The 26,824-nt window shown below is 38.2% G+C and overlaps 1 protein-coding gene across 2 annotated transcripts in view; it reads right to left on the reverse strand.

The window, feature by feature from the left end:
- The window catches only part of LOC127863384 (dynein axonemal heavy chain 11-like), a 157,023-nt gene that overhangs the window by 52,684 nt on the left and 77,515 nt on the right, over positions 1 to 26,824 (reverse strand). For both annotated transcript variants that reach the window (XM_052402895.1, XM_052402894.1), the window contains 11 exons: positions 26,085 to 26,226; positions 24,922 to 25,079; positions 20,360 to 20,530; positions 18,966 to 19,255; positions 16,731 to 16,857; positions 15,973 to 16,181; positions 14,827 to 14,935; positions 14,357 to 14,398; positions 12,743 to 12,906; positions 4,325 to 4,496; positions 3,366 to 3,602 (listed from right to left, as the gene is read on the reverse strand). In XM_052402895.1, coding sequence (XP_052258855.1) covers positions 3,366 to 3,602; positions 4,325 to 4,496; positions 12,743 to 12,906; positions 14,357 to 14,398; positions 14,827 to 14,935; positions 15,973 to 16,181; positions 16,731 to 16,857; positions 18,966 to 19,255; positions 20,360 to 20,530; positions 24,922 to 25,079; positions 26,085 to 26,226 — 1,821 coding nt within the window. The remainder of the gene's footprint in view (positions 1 to 3,365; positions 3,603 to 4,324; positions 4,497 to 12,742; positions 12,907 to 14,356; positions 14,399 to 14,826; positions 14,936 to 15,972; positions 16,182 to 16,730; positions 16,858 to 18,965; positions 19,256 to 20,359; positions 20,531 to 24,921; positions 25,080 to 26,084; positions 26,227 to 26,824) is intronic.

Below are 26,824 nucleotides of genomic sequence, written 5' to 3' on the forward strand. Positions count from 1 at the left end.
GCTGATAATACAGTACAGCTCACGCAAAACCAACAAAATCCGCGGCTACGCCGCGGACACACTCTTTCGTTTTCGAAATTACTCCGCATCCACAACGAGTATTCCCTCGGCATCATGCCGAGGCACTCCGCGATAATTCGCGGAGTTACGCCGCGTCTGTTCCTGCCTCGGCATCGATCCGCGGCATCACGCCGCGTCTTTACACCCGGCGGTTCGCCGAAAAAAATACAAATATTTATTATATACTATAACACATGTTAATTATTTTTTACTTAAACGATTATTAGAAACAGATACAAATAATACGTTGATATGTTTACTTCTGCGTGATTGTGTAAACCTTTGGTCAGCTTCTCTGCATACGGAACTTCATACATAATGATTTTGTAGGTCATTATAACCATATCAATGAACCTTACACAGTTTAATCCCGAACATGATCTCGGAAACAAGATTTGCTTTAAACATCGAAAATAACATATTGAGTATCATAAGATTTGCGAAAATACATATGAGAACCAAACAACTATACACATAGAAAACAAATATAAATAATGTTGACAATTTTAATAAAAACTTATATTCGTTTATATTTAAAAATGATTACTTTCACTTCGTCCCGATTTTCAGAAATGGCCATGTACATGTTGCATCTAAATATAAATTTAATAAACGAAATTATCGGGCAATATATTGAAACATTAAACTCGGCATAAATGTGACTACCAAAATAATATTGCGACGCAAAACAGTATCATTATTGTGACAATTAAATACACTTGTAAACCTGCTGTTCTCTTAGAAATTGCGCGAAAATAAAGATGACTTGTGTAATATAACGTTATCTGCCTGGAAAGCGTGAGCATTTTCATTGTAATTTTAATAAATCTGTGCAAATGATACGAGAATATACGAGGATATAACAAGTTATACAAGCGTATGCGAATGCAAAAGGAAATGCAGTGAGAACCCCGCCTTAAAATATCGAATTTTATACTGAAACAATAGGCGGTTAATCTTTTGATTTGTCGGCATTTTTTTATACTGAAACATTAGGCGGTTAATCTTTTGATTTGTCGGCATTTTGTTTCATTTCAGACTCCATGCAGTTTTCAGATCATAATCTCAGTGCTTTATTACCCGAACTCGTTAGTTTCTATACACATGTGCTACTGAAAATAACCACCGGTTATGGCCCAAACAAGCACAAAGTGTCTAGTCTCCCGTGTGTTTTATCCCTAAATGTTAGATAAGCACGTGCACTATTAATTATTATGTTGGTCAGTACAAAAGGCCTTCTAAAAACCGCCGACTGCGTCTTTGTTTTATTGCTCAATCAAGCACCGATAATCTAATATCCCGTGTATTACAAAAACACACGCTTTAGATAAGCACGTGTCGTCTGTCAAAACCATAATTTATCAGTAAACATATCGAAGTAATTCTCGTATATGATCTCGGAAACGGGACATTTACCATTACGATATTTTTTTTCATAAGATTTGCTAAAAACAAATGAGAACCAATCAAACATACACACACAAAACAAAATATAAATAATTATGACAAATTAAATGGAAAAAAAACGTTGGTTTATTTTCGAAAAATCGCTTTACCTTTCTCCCAATTTTCAGAAAATGACTTATACATGTTGCATAAAATCTAAATATAGATGACGCTGTTTATTGGTCGTTGTAACAGAATATAAACTTTACACGGCATTTTGTGTGCAATCAGATACAATACAGTAATTGTTGCAATATTGAACGAACTAAAATATGAAAATGATACAGCGTTTTTGACTTTAATTTTATTCAGGAAAATGTCAAAATCATTTGCGAGAAACCCCGGTACTTAAATGGAAATTCACTACGAAGTTTTACAATGTTGTCTGCGCTACGTAGTTTTGTGTATCAATAAATTCACCCACGCCTATTTTCGCGCGCTTTTTGTTTTAGACAAACACTGGACATGAAAATATCATGGGCATAAACATGTATTTATTTGTGTTACCCTTGTCCCGATTGGACACCTATTTTATCAAATCTTTATTAGAAACATATGCCGAAATTCATTTGATATTTTTGAAAAATGTTGGATGTCTGTGTTAATGAAATTTCTTGAGCACTTTACCCGTCAGTATAAATCAGAATTTGCATTTGAAAATGGAATACACGTGATAAGCGGGTAATGGATAGAGACGGGAAAATTCACATGTATGTGGTAATCGATAATGACAGTCATAAACGCATGTATCGGGGAAACGATGGACTCGGGATTATACGCATCTATCAGGGAAAGGGTTAAGAAACAGTTAATAAAGATAAATTGGACAGATGATGCAAAACCTTATTGTCAATGTATCATGTAGTGAATTGTTTCGCAACGTAGTAGCGCTCCATGTAATAAATTTTATGATGCGAAACTCGGAGTCCATTTCTATGCGAGGTACATGTACATTGTAAATTATAATTAATACGATTGTCCGCCGTATGACTCGACATCATCAACAAATTACTCGGCATCATGCCGAGGCGAGTCGCGGAGACGAGATGCGGAGGGCCTCGGCGGACAGACGCGGCTACTCGGCGACCAGATAGTCGATTCCGAGTCGACTCCGCGAACACAAGATGGCGTCTGACTCCGCGGATCGCGGAATATGTTTGTTTTGCGTGAGCTGTACTGTATGCACATCTCCTTTTGATAGTGAAGCTTCCCATAAAGTTTCATTGAATTCCAGTCATTAGTTGCTGAGAAATAGCCCGGACAAGATTTGCAATATATGTACAGTTAATGGAAAATTTGAAAGGGCCATAACTCTGTAAAAAATCATCCGACCAGAACCCGCTGATAATATGCACATCTCCTCTTGGTAGTGAAGCTTCCCATAAAGTTTCATTGAATTCCAGTCATTAGTTGCTGAGAAATAGCCCGGACAAGAATTGCACTATATGAACAGTTAATGGAAAATTTCAAAAGGCCATAACTCTGTGAAAAATCATCCGACCAGAACCCGCTGATAATATGTACATCTCCTCTTTGTAGTGAAGCTTCCCATAAAGTTTCATTGAATTCAGGTTATTTGTTGCTGAGAACACACAGACGGACAGACGAAGCGGCGACTATATGCTCCCCCCCAAATTGTTTGGGGGAGCATAAAAATCAAGTTTAAAAAATATATTAACCAAACACTCTAACACAGTAACAGCTTTTGTTGTATTCTCTTTCTGATCAGAATTCAGGTAGATCTATCAATTTATAACTATGAGCAATATACAAATATATCAACAAAACAATTATACAAAACACACTATGCTTTACTATAAGGAAATATTACCCAAAATGAAACAATACCATTCCCCTACCTTATACAGAGACAGCTTGATCCTGGGGTGTATCTTGTTGTACTCCTCAACCCCTTTGGTCATCAAGTCCTTTACCTCAGAGAGGTTATAGAATGGCCTGAACAGGTCTGTCTTGGCATCGGCCTCGGACACCTTGGTGCTGTGGCGAGTGTCAATCATCCCAGCGGTCACTATGCCACTGTCCTGCTCTATCAGGTTACTGAACTGAGGCTGCCTGGTACGGATCATTGTCTGTACCTGGAAATATGACACAGTCAACACTGTTTTGGATTATCGAGAGTTGAAAGTGAAACTTTCGTGTCTTATATTGAAATGTTCCACAAAAATTACTCTTCACATTCAATTGTCAAAATGTTAAATTTTGAATATTTTCTTTTGGCAAAACCAGATGGGATTGTTATATTATATTATACTTTATACTTCAATACTGAAACTTGTAATATACTTTTGGGATTCGTATAGCCTAACATAAGTAGAAAAAGAGATGTGTTTGTCAGAAACACAATGCCCCCTATTGTTCCGCTTTGAAGCCAAATATTTGACCTGTGACCTTGAAGGATGACCTTGACCTTTCACCACTCAAAATGTGCAGCTCCATGAGATACACATGCATGCCAAATAGCAAGTTGCTATCTTCAATATTGCAAAAGTTATCGCAAAACTTTAACCAAGGTTAAAGTTTTGAGACAGAATGACAGAGTGACAGAATGACAGACAGACAGGCAAAAAACGATATACCCCCGATCATTTGATCCGGGGGCATAAAAAGCCTTGTATAGCCTAAGGTACACTATAACCAAAATAACTTCATAAGGAGAATGTTTAATCTTTCAATTGGCCAATGTTTATTTTTGAAGTCTAATGTTATTTTTAATAATAAGATGTTATTATAAGCCTGAAATAGAAAGAATGTATATGTCAAGAAAAAGGAACTAGTATCTATGAAAGGGATGACCCACCGTTTCATCATCAGCAAATTCCTTCTTGACGGAGACATTGAAAGCCTGCCTAAAGCGCTTGAAGTCAACCTCATTGACCATTCTGTGTCCGTACACCCAGTAACACTCGTGTTGCCATAGCAACAGCAGGTTCTTCTTGAGGGCACCTGGCTGGAGGGACAGACACAGGTTCCTGGAAGACAGAATGCACCCAGTGAATAGTAAGTATCTGCTATGAACAAAACAGATCAAGAAGTGCAAATTTGTTTTATTAAGGCGCAGAAGTGGGAGCAGCACATTTTAGATCTGTTAAATTTATAAATCATAACTTTAAATGAAATAAAATACCAGTAATAATAGTGATACAAACAGTGAATATATATACAATGATAAACAATTGAAATAGAATAAAAGCCAAATGAGGATAAAATCAAATGATAAACAGAGTATTAAATCAAACTAAGTATATGTTTCTTAATAATAACCTCTCATTATTATAATTACATATTAAAGTTCATATATACTGTCATTAAAATTGTGAAAGACTTTAAATGAATTGCTGCAGTAGGGGAAGGAATCCTTTTATAGCTTCAATTATCTCTTATGGGATATCAGAAATGCTTGCATCAAACAATGACATCTATCATATCTAGTGAATGCAAAAGTTGTATGGAAATGAATAATAAGGAACCATCGGAGACGGATGATGCTCCCAAAAGTTGTTTTTTTGTCACAATATTGCACTATATATTCCGATAAAAGGAAACGTCTTGAGGGGCATAACTTTGGACAAAATAATACAATGGATGATTTAGCAACTTAAACATTTTAAAGGACCATGACTCTCTAAATAAATCATCTAACCAGAACCCACAAATAACTTGCGCATCTCCTCAAGGTAGTTAAGCTTCCCATAAAGCTTCATTGAATTCTAGTCAGTAGTTGGGGAGAAATAGCCCGGACAAGAATTGCACTATATGTACAGTTTATTAGTGTTTTTCCCAGGCCGTTTTAGCATTGCGCTGTGCCATGCCCTTCTTTTGTAGCGCCACGCTGCCCCTTTCAAAGTCATTAAGGGCCACGCTGCCCTTTTCAAAGGCAGCTGCCCTGCCTTTTCATGACATGAGCACCCGCTGTTTTCCGCGCCCTTATTGATAACATCTTAATAGCCCTTTGTTCAAACTACTTTGCCAACTAGTATCAGAGTATGGCCCAGCGCCACGCTAAAACGACCATGTGCATTTCGTGCATAATACAGTAATATCAACACATTTATTTTAGATTTAGATAATTAATTATTGACAGAATTACTGTAACGTTTTCTAATTACACAAAATGCGAATTGAAAATAAGGCGGACATATTATACGAGTTTACGTTGCTATGCTCACCTGTCGCTTATCATTTTAACAAGATAGCGGACAATACAGCAAATAAATTGTGACTCTCGGCAAAAATGGCAAATAACGATCGAATTAACGGAGATCACATATTTAGAAGGGATTATTGAAATGCATGTGATAACAAACGATGCATTAAACGTTAAACACAACAACAACAAATTTATAAGTAATCTATTCAGCTGATGCATGTCATGAAAACGAGTGCTTGCAAATTTTTAGCGTTCAGTTTACTCATTTTACTGGCAAAACTTCTGACAAAATTATCGTTAGAAAATGGGATAAGACAAACATGGTTTCATTTATATGTTAGTGGATCTGATTCATATGCACATATTGCTTTATTATGTTTGTCATTCTGTACAGTTTACTGCAACAGAATGCAACTTAAATGGAGATATAGCAAGGTTAATGTATTAATATTAATTAAAGTAAGTTAAATACACCAATTACCATTAAAAGTGCTTGTTTATATTTTTATGTGTATATGTTTTTCTCAAAACCACTTATTCATGGAACGTTTTTGCCCTTTTTTACCTAAACTGCGCGTTAAAACAAATTTTCTTAAGTAAAATTCATTTTAATTATTAAATACTTACCTGTTATCTCTAGCTTACCCCTTTCCAAGGGAGTTATTTCATCCGGAAAATATTCAAGCGCTGGGAATCGTCCACCTCTATAAGAATCCAAATCAGGTTAAACATAGTACAATGCAACCTAACAGGAAATCAAGAACCACGACTCATCTTTCCTTTACGCAAACATAAAAAGGCGATGAGCGGGGTGGGACGTGGGACTTACCGATAACAGGTAAGTATTTAATAATTAAAATGAATTTTACTTAAGAAAATTTGTTTTAATATCATAAATACGTTACCTGTTATCTCTAGCTGATTTTGCAGCTGCGGCGGGAAGGTTCGCATATTTTTTCCCATCACAGCAAAACCCATATAGAGGGTTTACAGCCAGAGATAGTAGAATCAAGTCCTCTTATAATCTTTGTTAGTACAGTATAGTACTTAATTCTCGGATGTCACCAGTGTACTTACGCCATAGAAGAAACTACAGTTTGAGCCACTACAAGAGGACCCAACTTATACAAATTGTCTTGTTGGCACTCAAGAGAACGAAGATAAAAAGAGGAGAAGGTGGTCGGATTCCTCCAGAAAGCAGCTTGAAGCACTTCAGATAGTGGGGTCTGATTAATATAAGCCCACGAAGCCGAAAGAGCTCTTAATTCATGCGGTCTTATCTTAAACAGGGATAAATCCCTCGATGAAAGAGAAGAATAAGCTTTCCTTATAGTCGAGGCTATCCAACGAGAAATAGAAGCCGCAGACACATCGCCCCCCCCTTTTAATGGAATGAAAAGTCTCTTGCGAGAACCTCGAATAGACTTTACCTTTTTAAGGTAGAACTTCAAAGCCCTGACCGGGCAAAGGAGTCTATCATCATCTTCAAGTCCACAAGTTCTAGATAGACTTGGAACTTTGAAGGGTTTGGAAGCCATAGAGGGGAGTTGATTTTTAGCAAGGAATCCTGACTGACACAACAATGTAACAGAACCATCAGAAGAGTCAAAACGAAGATGACTATCCTCGATAGAAAGAGCATGAATTTCACTTCTCCGCATGTTGTCTGCCGCTTTGAGACAGAAGATCTGACCTGTGAGGAAGATTCCTGGGATAAACAGGAGACTGAGAAGATCGTTGAACCAAGATCTTCTGGGCCACCAAGGGGCAATCAGGAGTATCCTGCAAGAGCTCACCCTGATTTTCCCCAATATTGGGGAATTAGAATGGGTGGGGGATAGGCGTAAGCGTCCAGTTGGTCCCATGCGAACGAAAGCGCGTCGATTGCCCACGCTGCTGGATCGTAAACTGGACTCACATACAGAGGAAGTCTGTGATTGTGTCTGGTTGCAAATAGATCGACCAGGGGATAACCGAACTTGAAAAAGATCTGGTTGGTCACTTCTTGATGAAGTGTCCACTCCGATGGAAGTAACTGGTGTTTGCGAGACAAACCATCCGCCAGGGCGTTGAGGCGACCTGGTATATATTTTGCCAGCAGATGAATGTTGAGTGTTTTGCAAAGAACAAGTAATTTTCTGGTTTCCAGATACAGGGATTGAGAATGTGTTCCCCCCTGTGCCTGGATGTAAGCCACCACAGATGTGTTGTCTGTTGACACCATCACACAAGAGTCTCGAAGATGTGATTGGAAATGAGATACAGCTAGAAATACTGCTCGCATTTCTAGATTGTTGATATGAAGGTGAGATTCCTGATGAGACCACAACCCTGAAATTATCAGACTGAGAGGTTCCAGGTGAGCACCCCACCCTTCCTTGCTCGCATCCGTTATTAGATATAATGACGGTTGCGGGGGAAGAAGGGGTACTCCTGCCAACAGAGTCTCCTCGTCTAGCCACCACTGAAGATGAGACCTTAAGGAGGGAAGGATTGGAATCTGTGTTAATAGATTGCCTGGAGACCATTTCCAACAAGCTGAGAGATAGTGCTGAAGAGGACGTAGGAAGAGACGTCCCAACTGCACAAAGTCTGCTACTGAGCTCAGGATACCGTTGAGAGAGAGGAATTCTTGAGCTGTTATATGAGATTGGGACAAAACCCAGTTGACCTTCATCAGAAGGTCTGATATACGTTGAATAGACACTCTGACCCGATTGATGTGGGTCAAGAAATTCATTCCCACAAACGTAAAGTCCTGTGAAGGAATGAGGTCTGATTTGTCTGCATTGAGAAGGAGCCCTAACGAGAGGAGCACCTTCCAAGAGAATTCTAGGTTGTACAGAAGCAATTGACGATCGAGCTGGTGTAAGAGCCAGTCGTCGAAATACTGAAGAAGAATAATCCCGTGAACTCTGAGGTGTGATCCGACTGCCGACATTAGTTTGGTAAAAACTCGTGGGGCTGTCGCCAACCCGAAAGGCATAGACCGGAACTGGTAGACTTGGCCTTGAAAGGCGAATTGCAAGTACTTTCGGTAGTTGGGATGTATAGGAACAATGAAGTAAGCATCTTCCAGATCCAAAGACACCCCCCAGTGCAGGGGTTTGATGGATTCCCGTATGAAAGAAGGAGTCTCCATTTTGAAAGTTGGTTTGAGGAGATACATGTTGAACACTTTTAAATCTATTACTGGTCTCCAGGAACCATTTTTCTTTTGAACAAGAAAAAGACGACTGTAAAATCCTGGAGAATAAGGATCTTGAACCCTTTCTACCGCCTGTTTTTCCAAGAGCCCGAGAATGGACTCTGGAATATGTGGATGCCGAGATACCAGCTCTATAGGGACGCGAGAAAGTGGAGGCCTTTTTTCGAATTGAAAAGTCAGGCCTTTTGTCACAAGAGAATGAACCCATGCGTCTGAAGTAATTTGAAGCCATCGATTTGAGAAGTGGAAAAGTCTGGCCCCGACTGGTATTTCCGGCATCGGAGGTTGTGGCGGTAGAAAGGGAAGGGACCTAGGGCTGATAAGCAGGAGGTGCGCCCCTGCCGGTAGAAGGTTTGAAATTCCTCTGTCTCGGCTTGGGTTTGCCCTTTTTCCCAGAATCTTTATTAGAAGACTTGTGTGACAAAGAAGGTCTGTTATAGGAAGACTGCCTATTAGGACCTGACCGTGGATTAAAAGAAGGCTTTTTAGAGAAAAGGTTATTTCTCTTAGCCGTGTTGAATGCTGGAACTGCTGGTGGCCTAGAAGCAGGATGCTTAAAGACCCCTTGGCGTTGTCCAGAGTTGTTTCTAGCTAAAGAAGCATGAAGTTGGTCATCCTTGTCAGCTGTGATTGCTTCTTGTATCCTTCCACCAAAAAGAAACCCTGATGTGAGAGGAGCTGTTCTGAGCGAGTTGATACCAGGTTCCAACAGAAAATCTTTAGGTAAAGAAGTAAGGATAAGATCTCTACGAATCCTTAGCATCTCGGACATTGAAGAAGCAGAAGTGTGAGATAAGGCCAGTGTGGTCCGTGAGAGATGAATTAACAAATCACGGAGTTCCTCCGGAACAGATTCCGACCAATCACACACCATTTGTAAAATTGTCGCTAGCATGAAGTCAATTTGGTTAGTCAAACCTAATGATCTACGTTCCCTCATTTTCCAAGTTTCCAACATTGAAAACGGAACAGAAACTGAATTGGAACCACTTGGCATTACAAGAGATAGCTTGCTTATGTCCGGATCTGGAACCGGAAGTTTTGAAAAATCCAACCCAGATGTTGCATGTGGTACAGGAGGTTTGTAACTTTTACTACCTTCCTGGTGTTTTGGATCAGCTAGTTCCTTAGGAATTTTCCATGTTTCTCCTCGTTTTGGAATAGTCTTATTAGCTGATTCCAATGATTGAAGAACAGATAGAACAGTAGAACCAATGGGAAGTCGTGGGTCAGGACGAGCCGTCGACTTAATAACCCTGTTGGGATCAAATGTACGAAAAAGTTGTTCTGTCACAGAAATCGTCGCATTTGAAGACAGTTCAGCAGGTCTTGGACAGTAATCTTCACCAAGAGTACGAAACATCAGTTCATAGATCTGACCAATCGGAGCTAAATATTGATCCGTCTCAACATTAGATTCTGCATCTGAATCAGCCTCACTCTCTACAACACCAGCGGTTTGTATAGAATCAGCAGAAACAGAAGTGAGAATATCTTGTACCGGATTGTAATTGTCTGGTAACAGCGAATGATCATCCCCGACGTCAGTAAACTGATAATGTAAACCGGAAGAAGGTAAATTATCAGCATTGACCGGTACAAAATGTCCCGCCGAATTTTGTATCCATAGTGTATCAGGATTCGACAGGGTAGCTGTAGGGGGTACACGACTAGATACTGTAGATGATACCCGTGGTGTTGACACTGACGCCGTAGTAGTGAGATGAGCTCCTGAAGATGCAATACGTGTGGCAGTCAACGTTGGAACCGACACATTTGGCATGGAAACATGCGATTCCATAACGGAACACGATGGTGAACGACTATACGTATGGTAAGTCCGATGCTGTCTACGTGAACGTTGCCGACGTCCTCGTTTCCTGCAATGTCGAGATCTGGATCGGCTGCGCTGTCGAGATGTGGATCGGCTGCGATGAGATCGAGATTTTTTTGGAATACCGTCTCCGTGAGTGACGACGTGATCGCTTATGAGCGCCGCGACGATGATAACTGCTCGACGAAGAAGAGCGTGTCCAATGTCCGCTCCTTGATGAAGACGATGTATTCGACGACGAATCGGACGTAGAAGAATACGCCGATGATGAAGACCGAGTTCTTCTTGACCGGCGATTGGTGTTATCGGTGGCAGGCCCAACTGATGACTGTTGACCGGTGACCGGACCGGTGACCGGACCGGACCGGTGACATGACCGGACCGGACCGGACCGAACACATGACCGGTGACCGGCCGGTTATATTATGACCGGTTACGTCACCGGACAAAGACAGTAGAATGGCGGCTGCCATGTGGTCTGACATTGATCCAGTTGTTCCATGATCAGTGTCGCCGGTATGCATGGTGTGAGTCATAAGATCTGATGACGATCGACTGACAACAACACCATCTTGCCCGGTACCCAGTGACTGACAAAACCGCTGGTCATCCTTGACCAGTGGAGTCACCGGGTAATCAACGTCGGATGGAGGTTCGTTGCGTTTGCGGCTGATCGACGTCCTCCGGCGACCTGCTTTTGTCCATAGGTCGTAAGCCCACAAATCGCAAACCGCACATTTGTTATTAAATGTGCAACCGGTACATGCCAAGCAAGTATCGTGGGAATCCCACCTTGCTTTGATATGACCACAAGAACCTCTATCCTGTAAGTTCATTCTGAAATAAAAGAAACAGAAAGAACCTACAAAAGACAAATTAATGATTATAAATTCAAATAAAAAGTTAAACCACAAAATGTAAACACAAAGAACGCTGTCCAATTGACCTCAATTACTTATTGGGGAATAGGCACGAATTCCTCGTGGTTCACGTGCTCATGACGTCATGTACATGAGCGACGATGCAAACAAAGAAACCCAGCAAAAGCAGAAATATGACAATTACTGCAACAAAAAGTATAGAAATATAAACCGAATGATACAAATAAAAGATAAATAAACTTTATCCTTTTAAACTCCGCCAAAAACACAGTGAAAAGAACACATAAGTCCTGAGCCTAAAATAGGCGTGCACATGGTTTTATCCGAAAAGGAAAGATGAGTTGTGGTTCTTGATTTCCTGTTAGGTTGCATTGTACTATGTTTAACCTGATTTGGATTCTTATAGAGGTGGACGATTCCCAGCGCTTGAATATTTTCCGGATGAAATAACTCCCTTGGAAAGGGGTAAGCTAGAGATAACAGGTAACGTATTAATGATATTAAAATGCCCTTTTTCACAGTAATGCGCCATGCCCCTTTTCCCTCCTGGAAAAAACACTATTTATAGAAAATTTCAAAAGGCCATAACTCTGTGAAAAATCATACGACCATATCCGGCTGATAATATGCACATCTCCTCTTGGTAGTGAAGCTTCCCATAAAGTTTCATTGAATTCACGTAATAAGTTGCTGAGAAATACTTCAGACAAGAATTGCATTATATGTACAATGGAAAATTTCAAAGGGCCATAACTCTGTGAAAAATCATCCAACGAGAACCGGCTAATAATATGCACATCTCCTCTTGGTAGTGAAGCTTCCCATAAAGTTTCATTGAATTCCGGTCATAAGTTGCTGAGAAATAGCCGGACAAGAATTGTGCACGGAGGGATGGACAGACGCACTGACACACGGACATACAGACGAAAAATTTGGAGGAGCATAAAAAGGTGAACAATTCGCAAACATAATGGTTTCATCCAGGTATGAAGAACAGGTCACATGGCCAGATCATCCAATTTAAGTGCAAACTTCATGGGTAAATGCTTTTTTTCTAAAGTATATCCACATAATGCACTGAAAACTTATGTCCTAAATCCTACAAACTGTCCCTATGACATCCTAACATCAATGCTTTCACATACTTGAAAATACAGGAGAGGTCCTTGATTGTAAAGATGTAGTGGCACCGCTGGGCAGTGGACAGAAACATGGCCCGCAGTCGCTCCTGTAACTCAGTGGTCACCTGCACTATCATGGACAGCAGCTTCTTCATTCTCTCCTCATTCTCCTGCTGACGAATCACCGCCTGCACATAATTACTCAAGATATTATTAAATTCCACATAGACCAACCCTAGATGAGCGTTGCTCTGGGTAAAAGGGGCTTAAAGCATGAGTGCAAAGTATCATCCTAATTTAGACTGTGCAGTTTGCACATTCTTTTAAGGGACACACTTTCTGCTTTCATGGAATTTTTCAGTTACAGAAAGTCTCTTCTTATCAAAAATCCAGTTTAGGCGAAAAGAGTTGTTCATATCTGGGACAAACATTTACGCACATACATTAAGCACCATTTTCCCTTATGAAGATAAAGTATTTATTGGAGGGTAATAGGGTGTTGTCTGGATGAGAGTGGTCTCTTACCTCCCTAGCTCATGTGCCAGACTCTCAAAGTACTTAAAACCATACTCGCAGCACCACACAGTACCATAAAGGGACCTTTCAAATTGTGAAAGTTTCACAGTGAGTATCTTACTGTCATCTCCATTAGCAGTTCACCCAAGCACTTCTTAATCAATGTTTTATTCCTTGAGAAAATTTTACAAGCCAGTAAATTGACATGCAAGTAGTTCAAAACATTTCACAATTGACTTATAAATAAAACTGCCCTTGCATGTTGCAGCCATGTTTTTTAAAACAAACCTTTAATCATTTTCAAATTCAGCCAATATATCAGATGACTGGGCCAAAAAAGTGACTTCAAAAGTGAACTTAATTGGGTTTACTGAAGCAAAATATGGAAAACTGCCCCTGCACCTTATGGCAGCCATGTTTTTTTTCAATCAACAGGAACCATATAACAGCACAAACAATTATGACTTATAAAGCTTCCAGAAGATTTTTTTTAATATGAACTGGTGACATAGTTTTTGACCCCACATAACCCAGTTTCAAACTCATCTCAAATGTCATTAGGACAAATGATTATACCAAGCTTCATGAACATTGGCCTATGAGTTTGGCCATAGAATGTTCACAAGCTAATGCTTCAAATTGACCTAGTGACCTTGTTTGTTGATCCCCTGAGAGGCAGTTTCAAATTCATCAAATATATCATTTGCACAATAAAGTAAGAGAACAAACAGTAATGTATTCCCAGAATTAAAAAACATAATGAAATCTACCAATAATAATTGCAAATAAAAACCGTCAAAACTTGACTCACAATTATTAAATAAAATAACAGTGAACACAAAATTGCATAAAGACATATTTAAAAATAAATAAATAAAACAAGGTCATAACTTAAACACATTATAGTTAAAACCAAATTTTTTAATTAAGTTTTTTTATCATGTTTAATATGCAAGAAAAGATATCCACACATAGATAGATTATTTACTCATTTTTTGCTATATTTTCTTTCTTTAAATAATTTGGGATTGTTGATACAGAATTATACTACACCAACATTTGCAAATTGAATAAATCTCACAAAACACTAACAATAACAGTAACTATGAATAATCCATGTACCCTATGTGAAATTTTCACAAATTTTGATCGAGGAAATATTAACTACAACAAAATAATGGTTATACTTATCAACATACAAAGGTAAATAATGAAAAGTATTGATTAACTTTATTCCAGCTACAACTTCATACATCTGCTTACATTATTGTTTCGTTGTAATAATACAAACATTTGGTTTAGTGTTTAAAATAAGATTTATCACAATAATACAGAAATTATACAGAAAAGACAAATGTCCCTTTTGCTGTTGAATAACCATTGTAACAAGAAAAGGTGAACATAATAAAATCAATCTTGATCTGCATTTGTGTGTATATTATTTCCAATCAATCTATACTTCATACAATTCCATTTTGGACTACAAAACTAAGATAAAAAAATACAAATTTTAGTTACTGTTACATACTGATGCTTAAACAAAATACACACAGAGCACACAAAGAGGACATAAAAATAAAATGCTTTTGTACCTTTTCATCATAGTTGCTATGGTGAGTGCCCAGTGTTCCCTGGGCCGTCTCCGGGGTGATGAAGTGTGTGTGGGTCAAGGTTGTGAACACAGTCTGCAGCTCAGAGTTCCTGGACAAAAGGTTCAATTCAATACTTGTGTGACTCAAGTGCATCTTGATCAGGGAAAACTGGACTTAACATTGTGTGTCAAATGTCACAGGCTAATAAGGGATGACACTTTCTGCTTTGAAGAAATTTTTTGTTTGAAGAAAATCTCTTCAAAACAAAAATTAAAGTAAAGGCTGAATGTGAAATCCCTGATTCGCCTGTGCAGACTGCACAGGCTTATCTGGGTTGACACTTCACACACACAGCTGTTACACCAGATTAACATCTATTAAGAATATTTCACCTTTGTTTAATAATAAGTGCAATTGTGCAAAATAAAATTAATGCACAAACATTCCATACTCTAAAGCAAACAGGTGATTCTACAACGATGATTATTAAAAAAATGAATTGATAATAACATACACTTCAACACTATAACTGACACATAAACAATGTTACCATATTAATGTAAACTTCATATTGACTACAGGTGATAAGATTTTTAATATCATATGCCTACCTTAGAGGGCCAACAAACATGTTAATATGAGCTGTGTGTTGAGAACACTGGGCTTAATGCATGTGCCTAAAGTGTCGTCCCAGATTGGCCTGTGCAGTCTGCAGAAAATCAAGGCGGAAATTCAAGCTGGAAAGGATTGTCCCTGATTACCTTTACGCATTGCACAGGCTTATCTAGGACAGCACTTTGAGCTTATTCATTAGCTTAGTTTCCCCAAAACGTGGCTTATATATAAACAAGCAAATTTGTTGAATTGATATCCCCCGCCAATATGCTTCTGGACACAAAAGTGTTATATTTTACACTCAAAAAAGCATTTTTCAAGAAAAGGGCAATGACATTTAGCGTGCATCATCCTCTTATCCATATATATACTCATACCAAGTTTCAATGAAATCCGCCAAAGCACTTCCAAGATATGGCTCCGGATGGACGGAAAGACAGACGGATGGAAAGACGGACAGAAAGACGGATGGACGGACAACGCCAAAACAATATCCCTCCGCCTATGGCAATGGATAACTTAGTCACTTACGAAGGGAAAGGCACCCCAAACACAGCAAAATGTCTGAGGAAGCGCTGGTTCATTCTGGGAGAGTTTGCTGTGGTGTTAGGGTTGATGGTGCTCACATAGGTGACACTTTTCACATATCTCCAGACGTGACTCTCCTGATGGTAGAAGCCTCCATCGTCAATGTGTTCTCGAATCAGCTCTATGGCCGTCTGGTCACCCCACTTGTCAACCTGTAACAGTAATGTTGGTGTTCAGTATTGGAAGAAATCATTCGAATATCTCCATAGTTTAACTAAATATCTATAGTGGCAACCATAGGCACTCAACATCTCTTACACTATGGTAACAAATCATTATTTAACTTTAGACATTAAAAATGTGTCCAGACTGAATTAAAAAAAAATTACATACAAAATGAAGGATTTGCAAAAAATGTCATTTTATTTAGTTATGTTTAGATACATTGAAAGTTGAATACATTATTGAACACTACTTAAATAATCCATGGTACATTGTACTCACAAGACACCAAGTAATTGTTCTTCACTGGAAATAGACTTGCATGTGATTCCTATTTAGACAATAAAATCTACAACAAATCTAGGTTTTAACTGGACCAATGACGCCATCTTAGTACCATCTTACTGCTTTAGACTATTTTAAATCAGAAACAAAATGTATTCAACAACTTATCATAAATAGCATACATACATTCTTAAAATGTATGAACAATGTTCATGAGGTTACTCTAACTTAATAACAACACAAGCTACATTTACCATGGAGAGGTTGACATCATCCACAAAGCATAGCAGTCTCTTGTTGCCCTTGGGAACATATGTACGTCCATGTTTCCACTCTAGACGCTCATCCAGTCTCTCATATAGCAGCTTGGCATTTGTAAATCTGTTCAACATAAGAGTTATCATGTATGAGCCCTGAAATGCATGATATTTTCGGTCTTAAAAGTGAAACGTAAAAGTTGTGAAGTTCAAGAAACCATCTTAATGAGAGTCCTTAGTTTATTACCTAATTCTCACTAGAAATAGGTAGGTCCTTACAGTTGGTTTACTGTTTTAACGCTGATCCTTATATACTTCAAATTGTAAATTTATCTCTAAAATCTTTTTAAATTATTAAGTTTATGATAATTTCTTTGACTACATGCTTTAAAAACTTATCTTTTTTGTTTTGTTTAAATGCTGTTAAATGCTGTTATTGCTACATGCTATAGTTAACATTATTATGAAATCATAAAAAAAATTCTGTACTATTACAATGAAAAACAATCATAAACAAGAGTGCCAAACTGTCACAAGATACGCCCGTTCGAAGGTTTTGGACACCATGCTCAATGCTTGAAAGTGTCCTCAAGACCTAGTTATTGACCCGGCATGACCCATATTTGAACTTGACCTAGATATCACTTAGATGTAACATCTGACTAAATTTGGTGAAGATCAGATGAAAACTACTTCAATTAAAGAGCGGACAACATGCTTAATGCTTGAAATGCACTATGTGACCTCGTTTTTGACCCGGCATGACCCATGTTCGAACTTGACCTACATATCATCTAGACACAACTTCTGACCAAATTAGGTGAAGATCAGATGAAAACTACTTCAATTAGAGAGCGGACACCATGCTAAATGCTTGAAATGCACTAAGTAACCTCGTGACCTAGTTTTTGACCCGGCATGACCCATATTTGAACTTGACCTACATATCATCTAGACACAACTTCTGACCAAATTTGGTGAAGATCGGATGAATACAATTTGAATTAGAGTCCGGACAAAGTGGCGCCGTTGAAAATGCACTAATTGACCCTATGACCTAGTTTTTGACCCGGCATGACCCATATTCGAACTTGGCCTATATATCAACTAGATGCAACTGCTGACCAAGTTTGGTGAAGATCGGATGAATACAATTTGAAATAGAGTCCGGACAAAGTGGCCCCTTTGAAAATGCACTTATTGACCCTATGACCTAGTTTTTGACCCGGCATGACCCATATTCGAACTTGGCCTAGATATCAACTAGATACAACTGCTGACCAAGTTTGGTGAAGATCGGATGAATACAATTTGAAATAGAGTCCGGACAAAGTGGCCCCTTTGAAAATGCACTTATTGACCCTATGACCTAGTTTTTGACCCGGCATGACCCATATTCGAACTTGGCCTAGATATCAACTAGATGCAACTGCTGACCAAGTTTGGTGAAGATCGGATGAATACAATTTGAATTAGAGTCCGGACAAAGTGATGCCTTCCGCCCGCCGCCCGCCGCCCGCCGCCCGCCCGCCCGCCGCCCGCCCGCCCGCCGCCAAGGGGTTTCACATAATACGTCCCGTATTTTATACGGGCGTATAAAAACCATGGATTCCATATCTTGGTCTTAATGGTCAAGGAGATAATAGGAAAGGCACTAAGGTCCCTTATTGGTTATGTTTATTCCAAACCTGTCAATCTAATTTCCAAAAAGATAATATAATACGCTAAATGTAGAATAATTTCTATAAAGGAGAACAAATGGAATTCAATGATCTCAATAACCACTTGTGAGCCATGCACTGAAAAATTTAGAACTGGTCATGTTAAGATCCTCAGTTTTCAATAGGCAGCCAGGTAGTATCATTTTATTTCAAAGAGGTAATTAAAAAATTCTGGGTTACAATAGCAACATTCAAATTTCCATTACTAATCATGAGCCTCGTCCTAGAAAAACAGGGACTAACGCATGTGCGTCAAGTGTCTTCCATGATAAGCCTGTCAACACAGGCTAGTCAGGGACAGTACTTTCTGCCTTAACTAGATTTTCTATAAAAACATATTTCCTTTATACAAACAATACCAGACAAGCCGAAGGTGTTGTCCCTGATTAGCCTCTGTGGACTGCACAGGCTTATCTGGGATGACACTTTATGCACATGCATTAAGTCCTGTTTTCCCAGAACCCGGCTCAAATTTAGCAATGTCATCTCTGTGTGTCAGGCCAGTTGGTACCTGTTAGCCTGCACAGTCAAGGACAGGACCTCAGCTACCTCCCCGGAGCATACTGTTCGTATGCGCTCATTGACGATGGCCGTCTTGCCACACCCGTTCTCTCCAACCAGCAGCACGGACTTGCCCGCGTCCGTTAGCAGACCCAGCAGGGTAAGCACCTGCTCTATCTGGGGGCTGTGCACGAACGCGTCTGACGGGATGCCAATGTGGGGGGTGGCGCTGTACGTTGGGATGATGTCACTCCAGAGTACAAACTCATGGCTCTCTGAATCCACCATGTAGTCAAACACCTGCGATTATGGAGCAAAAATGTCTAATTTATTTTTCATTGATTGTATGGATGTGTGTGGTATTGAACAGTATAACATTATTTAGTGTACATACTGACAACTGGCCTTATTGTTTTGTCCTTACTGTAGAAACATAGTGGAATGGCACCAAGATTAAATAATTATTTTGTTCCATAAGATAAAGTATTGTAATAACTACCTAAATAAAAACCCAAATATAATATATGTTTGACAGATGTCAACATTATGCAAATTTATCCAAATTCAGACCTTATTCATTGTCCGTATGTATCTTATGTTATAAACAATAAATCTGTTTAAACAATACTTAACCTTGTGAAATGTTTTAAATAGGTATTTAAAGGATGGAAATTCATTCTTTAAACCATTTTTGGCAAACATTACATAATAAACACAACAGGTACGGTGTCCTCATCTGGAATATCCATGTGCTCTTTATTTACCGCTTTTACTAGGGTCTGAACTACATAATAAACTCTGCAGGCTTTGAGAAAAGACGGACAGTTTAACCCTTTACCGTCAGAAGGAAAAGATAAAAAGGCTACATGCAACAAGTATAAAACAAGAACACCGCATAACGGGTGCCACGCTCGGCTGCGGGTGCAGTTTTGAATGAATGAAAGCTTGTCAGAATTTTTTTTTTTTTAAAGGTCGCCATTGACCTTGACCTTTGACCTAGTGACCCAAAAATGTGTGTGGCATGTAGAACTAATCAAATGCAGCTACATACGAAGTTTCAAAGTTGTAGGTAGAAGCACTTTGATTTTAGAGCCAATGTTCAAAACCTTGATAAAATGAAAAGGTTTTAGAACAAAGCAGACGACACGACATGACGAGCTGGCTAAGACAATACCTCGGATTTTCTCCGAAAACAGCCGAGCTTACCAGAAGAGCTTGCGAGTAACTCGCAGGCTAATCAGGTTTAATGCTATTTGCTGCTCATCATCAGTATCTTAGGGTTGGAAATCAAGTCTTTAAAACTTGAATCTATTATTAGACAAATCTTTAATTTACTTTGATTTTCTAGATACTACAAATGGTTTACAATGCTCATCTAAAAAGTAAAGGATTAACGCCACTTACCATGCCCTCCTCTGGGAAGTCTATGTGCTCCTCAAATGATTCCCGCCACCAGTGACTGAAGGACTCTCGATGCTTCACCTCCAGTGTGCCTGCAAACGCCCAGATGCAGGCAAAGTTGAAGTAGCGCTCAAACTCCACGTCACTCAGGTCTGGGAACGGGTGCACCATAGTCTGAAAAGAACAAATAGAGAAAAACATTTACTTTCAGTATCATATTTTATTTCACTTTTAAAGATTTATATCACTTCAATATTCTTTAAAAAGTAAATTGAAGAAAAGCATTCACCAAAAAATGTGACAAAATGTAAAAAAAGGTTTTAGATATAACAAAATCACATTTAAAATGTTTTTTCCTGATATATATATATATATACATATTATTTAGAAATAACGAGATCTTGATGACAAAACAAACTCATAGCTGTCAATATAATCAACTGTCTAAGCTAAATATATTCTTGAAATACTAAGTAAATACGTTCTAAAACATCAATTATTACACTCTCCAAAACCTTTAACAACTAACTGTCTGGGCATGTTGAATACTATAAACTATTGCTGAACATGAACTACAGCAAGAAAGCTGGAATCATTTCTACGAAGACAACATTTTGTCTTGTGTTATGTAATTCCATACCAGAGCTCAACAAATGACTAAGATTCTGTAATGATGAGCTCATGAATATCTAAGACATAATAAGTATGTGCTACATTTTATAAATACTTCAATTTCAAATTCCCAGTCAAATCTTTTTACTGACCTAAGCGAAATCATAAAAATCTTAAACAAGAGGGCCATGATGGCCCTGAATCGCTCACCTGACTATCCTTGCTACATCAACTTAAATTTTATCAGACCCATATACAATCCCAAGCCAGATTTCATCAATTAATACATTCTGACAAAATTTCATTAAGACGTGATGAAAACTGTGACCTCTTTCATCTACGCAAGGATTTACTAGAATTAGCCCGGCGACCTAATTTTTGACCCCAGATGACCCATATACGATCCAAAATCAGATATTATCAAGATAAACATTCTGACCACATTTCATTAAGATCAGATGAAAACTATGACTTCTATAGTCTACACAAGGTTCTTTTATGATTTGATCTAGTGACCTAGTTTTTGACCCCAGATGACCCAAATACAATCCCAACCTAGATTTCATCAAGATATACATTCTGACAAAATTTCATTAAGATTGGATGAAAACTGTGACATCTATTGTCTACACAAGGTTTTTCTATTATTTGACCTAGTGACCTTGTTTTTGACCAGAGATGACCCAAATACAATCCAAACCTAGATTTCATCAAGATTAACATTCTGACCAAATTTCATGAAGATTGGATGAAAACCGTGACCTCTATTGTCTACACAAGGTTTTTCTATTATTTGACCTAGTGACCCTGTTTTTGACCCAAGATGACCCAAATACAATCCCAACCCAGATTTCATCAAGATAAACATTCTGACCAAATTTTATAAAAGATTGGATGAAAACTGTGACTTCTACTGTCTACACAAACAAATTGTTGACGCACGCACGCACACACAACGGATGCTGGACATCACACAGTCACATAAGCTCACCATTTCACTTCGTGACAGGTGAGCTAAACATGTGAGAATTGCATGACATTAAAATAGAGAGATAAATTATAGCGCAAGAGGCCTGACATAGGTGTTAATAAAGGATATGCAGTTGTTGTTTTTTATGTAAAAAAGGATTGTTTTTTTGGAATGTGTTAATAATATATACTGTTATTTTGTAAAGCAGTCCTAAAAAGTATCCAGCCAAAATTATTCTGAGTGTTGAAGCATTTTATTACATATTGTATCTATGTACTACTTTAAACTATTGGATAAGCATACACTTTATATATGAATCCGCATCATGAGAAAATGGGTCTTATACCATATGCGGCCAGCGTAGCTCCAGACCAGCCTGTTCATCAGTACAAACTGGTCAGAAGCAACCCGGTTTGCTTTAGTCACTCAAGGTTTTGTTGTCTCAAAAGTGGACAGGCTAAGTCCTCAACAAACTGTGCAACTACACAGGATGGTCTCTTATCACATAAGACCCATTTTCCCATGATGAGGGTCATACAGTACACGATAATAACTGATTATATGGTCAACATACAACACATGAACTTGTTTTGGTAAGATGTTCATGTTAAACTACATAAATTTCATTACCAATGGAATCAACAGTCTCTGCAAATGATGATCACCATTTCATTATCAAGAAAAACTTTCAATTTCCTTCACAGATTTATCATTATTGAACAAATGATTTATTAAGTGTAAAGCAATTTTGTAATCTATAAATTTACAATGCTTCAGCCATATTACTTATAACACAAATATTACATAGTAAAAAGTAACAAGAGCAGTGAGTGTCAGAGGACAGCGTGCTCGACTGTTCGAGTGCTTGACAGTATTACGTAAGCCATCATGGGGGAAATTGTTCATATTCAATAATTAATTAGACGATCTTTCAAAAATAAAAAAAGGTGAAAAAAAGTATTTATTTATTTATTTTTTTTGTGGGGGGGGGGGTTGAGAGGGGGTATAATGTGGAGTCTGTGGTCATTTATTAGACAATCTTTCAAAATAAAAAAAGGAAAAAAAATATTTAAAAATTGGGTGGGTAGGGGGGAGTAGGGGGGGGGGGGGGGGGGGTGAGAGGGGGGTATAATGTGGGGTGGGGTAATTTATTAGATGGTGTTAAAAAAAATATTATTATTTTAGGAGGGGAGGTTGGGGGGGTGAGAGGGGGTATAATCGTATTAAATGTGGGGTGTGGTAATTAATTAGATGATGTTTAAAAAAAAATTGGGGGGGGGTGGGGGGGGGGAGGGATTCCGGGTAGGGGCATGGGGTATTGTTTGGGTGGAATCCATTGTGGTATTCAGGCAAGTGTTGTTTTGTCAAAGTAATTATAAAATGTTATCATAGATAAAGAAGTTATGGCAATTTAAGCAAAATGTTCAATTATCTAAGTGTAAAAGGGGCCATAATTATGTCAAAATGCTTGATACAGTGGTCTGCTCTTGTTTATAGGTTGGGGTCATGTTGGTAAACAAGTATGCAAAATATAAAAGCAATATGTCAAAGGAAATAGGAAATATTTGGGGTAGTACGAAAAGTTTAACATAGATTTATCAATAATATGCATATTCTAGGTATAAAAGGGGCAATAATTCTGTCAAAATGCTTGATACAGTTGTATGCTCTTGTTTATAGGTTGGGGTCATGATGGTAAACAAGTATGCAAAATATGAAAGCAATATGTCAAGGGACATTGAAAATATTTGGGGTAGTACGCAAACTTTAACATTTGCTGCATATTCTAAGCGGAAAAGGTGGCCATAATTATGACAAAATTGCTTGAAAGAGTTGTCTGCTCTTGTTTATAGGTTGGGGTCATGTTGGTAAACAAGTATGCAAAATATGAAAGCAATATGTCAAGGGACAATGCAAATAATTGGAGTAGTACGAAAACTTTAATATTTGCACGCTAACGGAAACAGCACGGAAACGGAAACGCCGACGTGAGTAGGATAGCTCCACTATATATATTTCATATATAATAGTCGAGCTAAAAATGGAGTATTAACAAGAAAATTGAAGACAATAATTAGTTTTCTCTCAATCTTGCTCTCATTTAGTTAACTGTGAACATGTTATAGACAACTATGAAATGGCATTAACACAATAAAAGAGTGTATTAAAACATAAGCTATTATGCCAAAAGTGTGAATGCAAAACATAAAATGAATATTTCCTTGGATAAATAAACTGCTTTCTTTCAATTCTATGACTCACATAATTGACTGAAGGCTTAAATTAGAAAGGATGCAAATGGACTAACTATTTTGTGCCTGCCATTGCATTTGTTAATTTTCCAATGAGATTGAAAATATCAACTGTATGGAAATATTGCTTAACAAGATATGTGTTTGTCAGAAACACTATGTCCCCTTCTGCGCCGCTTTGAAGCTATATATTTGACCTTTGACCTTGAAGGATAACCTTGACTTTTCACCACTCAAGATGTGCAGCTCCATGAGATACACATGCATGCCAAATATGAAGTTGCTATCTTCAATAATGCAAAAGTTATGGCAAAATGTTAAAGTTGGAGCAAACAAACACACAAACCAACAAACCAACAGACAGGGCAAAAACAATATGTCCCCCACTATAGTGAGAGGGGGACATAAACAACTGGTAAGTATAAAATAATTTGTGGAAATATGGTTTGTGCATGTACATTTCACTTTATTTAATTTAACCCTTTTACACTCAGAAGAAAAGTGAAAATAGCTATAGGCAACCAGCATATACCCAGAACAGCCTGCGAGTAACTCCCAGTCTATTCAGGTTTTATGCTGTTTGCTGCTCATCAGTACCTTAGGATTGGAAAACAAACTTGGATCTAGAAAGAAAGGTCTTAAATTTGATTTTATTTTCTAAGGGATTACAAGGTGCGCTTCTTATTGGTAAAGGTTAAAAGAGAAAGGCGTTAGGTCCATAAAGCACTTACATCAAGCAGGTTGGTGAAGGTCTGGACCATGTTCTCCACAGTATGGTGGATGACACGCTTGTATTGTGGAATGGCAGACTTCGGGCTGGTGAACATGTGCGGCTTGGTGCATTCGTTCAGATAGTTGATGGTCTTGTAAATGTACACATCACAGAAACCTAGAAAAAAATGCAGAGACAAATGAAGCAATACAACATTTTTACTTAGGAAAGCATTTATACAACATTAATACAAAAGTTTTCACACAAAAAACACAGCATATTACTTGATATGTATTTATTTATAAAACAAATTACTACTTTAATAAGTTCTTCTAACGCAGGTTAAGGGAAAAACAAACAACATTAAAATTTTGCAAACAGTGTTTAAAACAAAATTTGCAAACAATGTACATCATCTATCTCCAATTTACATACTGCCAAAGCATCGCTAACAGAATATTTTTTTGCAAAAAGCATTTTAAGTTAATGATTAGACTATACAATCTTTCAACAATTTACCAGTAATATATCACTTGTATTAAGCAAAAATGGGTTTTATTCCATAATGCAGCAAGAAGAGTTCCTGCATAGCCTGAGTATCCGCAACCAAACATTGCCAGACTTAATGGCGGACAGGGTAGTACCTGACCAGACTGTGGGATTGCTTGTCTGCAGCTTCACTGGCAGCATATGGCATAAGCAACATTATCCCACTTTGTACTTATTGGCAACTCGGGCATAACAAGGGCTAATAACAACAAGCAAATTCGTTGAATTGATATCCCCTGCAAATATGCTTCTGGACACAAAAGTGTTATATTTGACACTCAGCTAGATACAAAGGGCCATAACTCCGTTATTAACAGATGGTGTACAATGCCATTTGGCATGCATCATCTTCTTATCCATATATATACTCATACCAAGTTTCAATGAAATCCACCAAAGCACTTCCAAGATATGGCTCCGGACACAAAAGTGCCAGACGGACAGACGAAAAGACGGACGGACGGAAAGACGGACGGACAGACGGACAACGCCAAAACAATATCCCTCTGCCTATGGCGGGGGATAATAAACAAACAGAGAGAAGACATGGTAATCAAATCTACTAAAGAAAGTCAGGCAATGAACATAAAACCAGGCCCAAAGGAATAGATGCAAAATCCAATCCCCTGAGACCTGTGAGGAGATCCTTGTCCACATCTGGTCTCCTCTCCAACCACTGGACCAGCATGAGCTGCCAGCCTACGTCATTGGCTGACATCACCAACACCCCAACACTGGATAGCAGGGCCGGGCTGATGTTGGACAGCGTCTCCAGCTGAATTGGACACAATGACAGAGTCTTACAGAGTTTATTGTATATGATATGTTGAGTTTATTTATCATGGTTACCCATAATAGACGGCTGGGCAGGGCCGATATTGCAAAGAGATCTCCAACCAAATTTCAATGATTTATTTTTAAATTCATCGTTATTAATCTGCTGCCAAGTTATTGGTGTTTTATTGTAAAGATATAACAACTTGTTATCTACATGTCATTTTAAGAAAGGTAGCTGACAAAAAATAAATAATTTAATAACATATAAGGAAGAATGTAAAACAAGCATACAAACACATTACATCTATTAAACTTAAAGTGCTGGTACTGGTGCTTAAAAGTGCAATACATACATTCATAAAGTGAACTCTGCATACAAACACACAGTAACTAAACAAGCAAATTCGTTGAATTGATATCCCCCCCCCAATATGCTTCTGGACAAGTGTTATATTTGACACTCAAAAAGCATTTTTTCAAGATACAAAGGGCCATAACTCCGTTATTATCAAATGGTGTACAATGCCATTTGGTGTGCATCATCCACTTATTGATATACATACCCATACCAAGTTTCAATGAAATCCATCAAAGCA

Source organism: Dreissena polymorpha, unplaced genomic scaffold, assembly GCF_020536995.1.
Source record: "Dreissena polymorpha isolate Duluth1 unplaced genomic scaffold, UMN_Dpol_1.0 chrUn007, whole genome shotgun sequence".
NCBI classification, from domain to species: Eukaryota; Metazoa; Mollusca; class Bivalvia; order Myida; family Dreissenidae; genus Dreissena; species Dreissena polymorpha.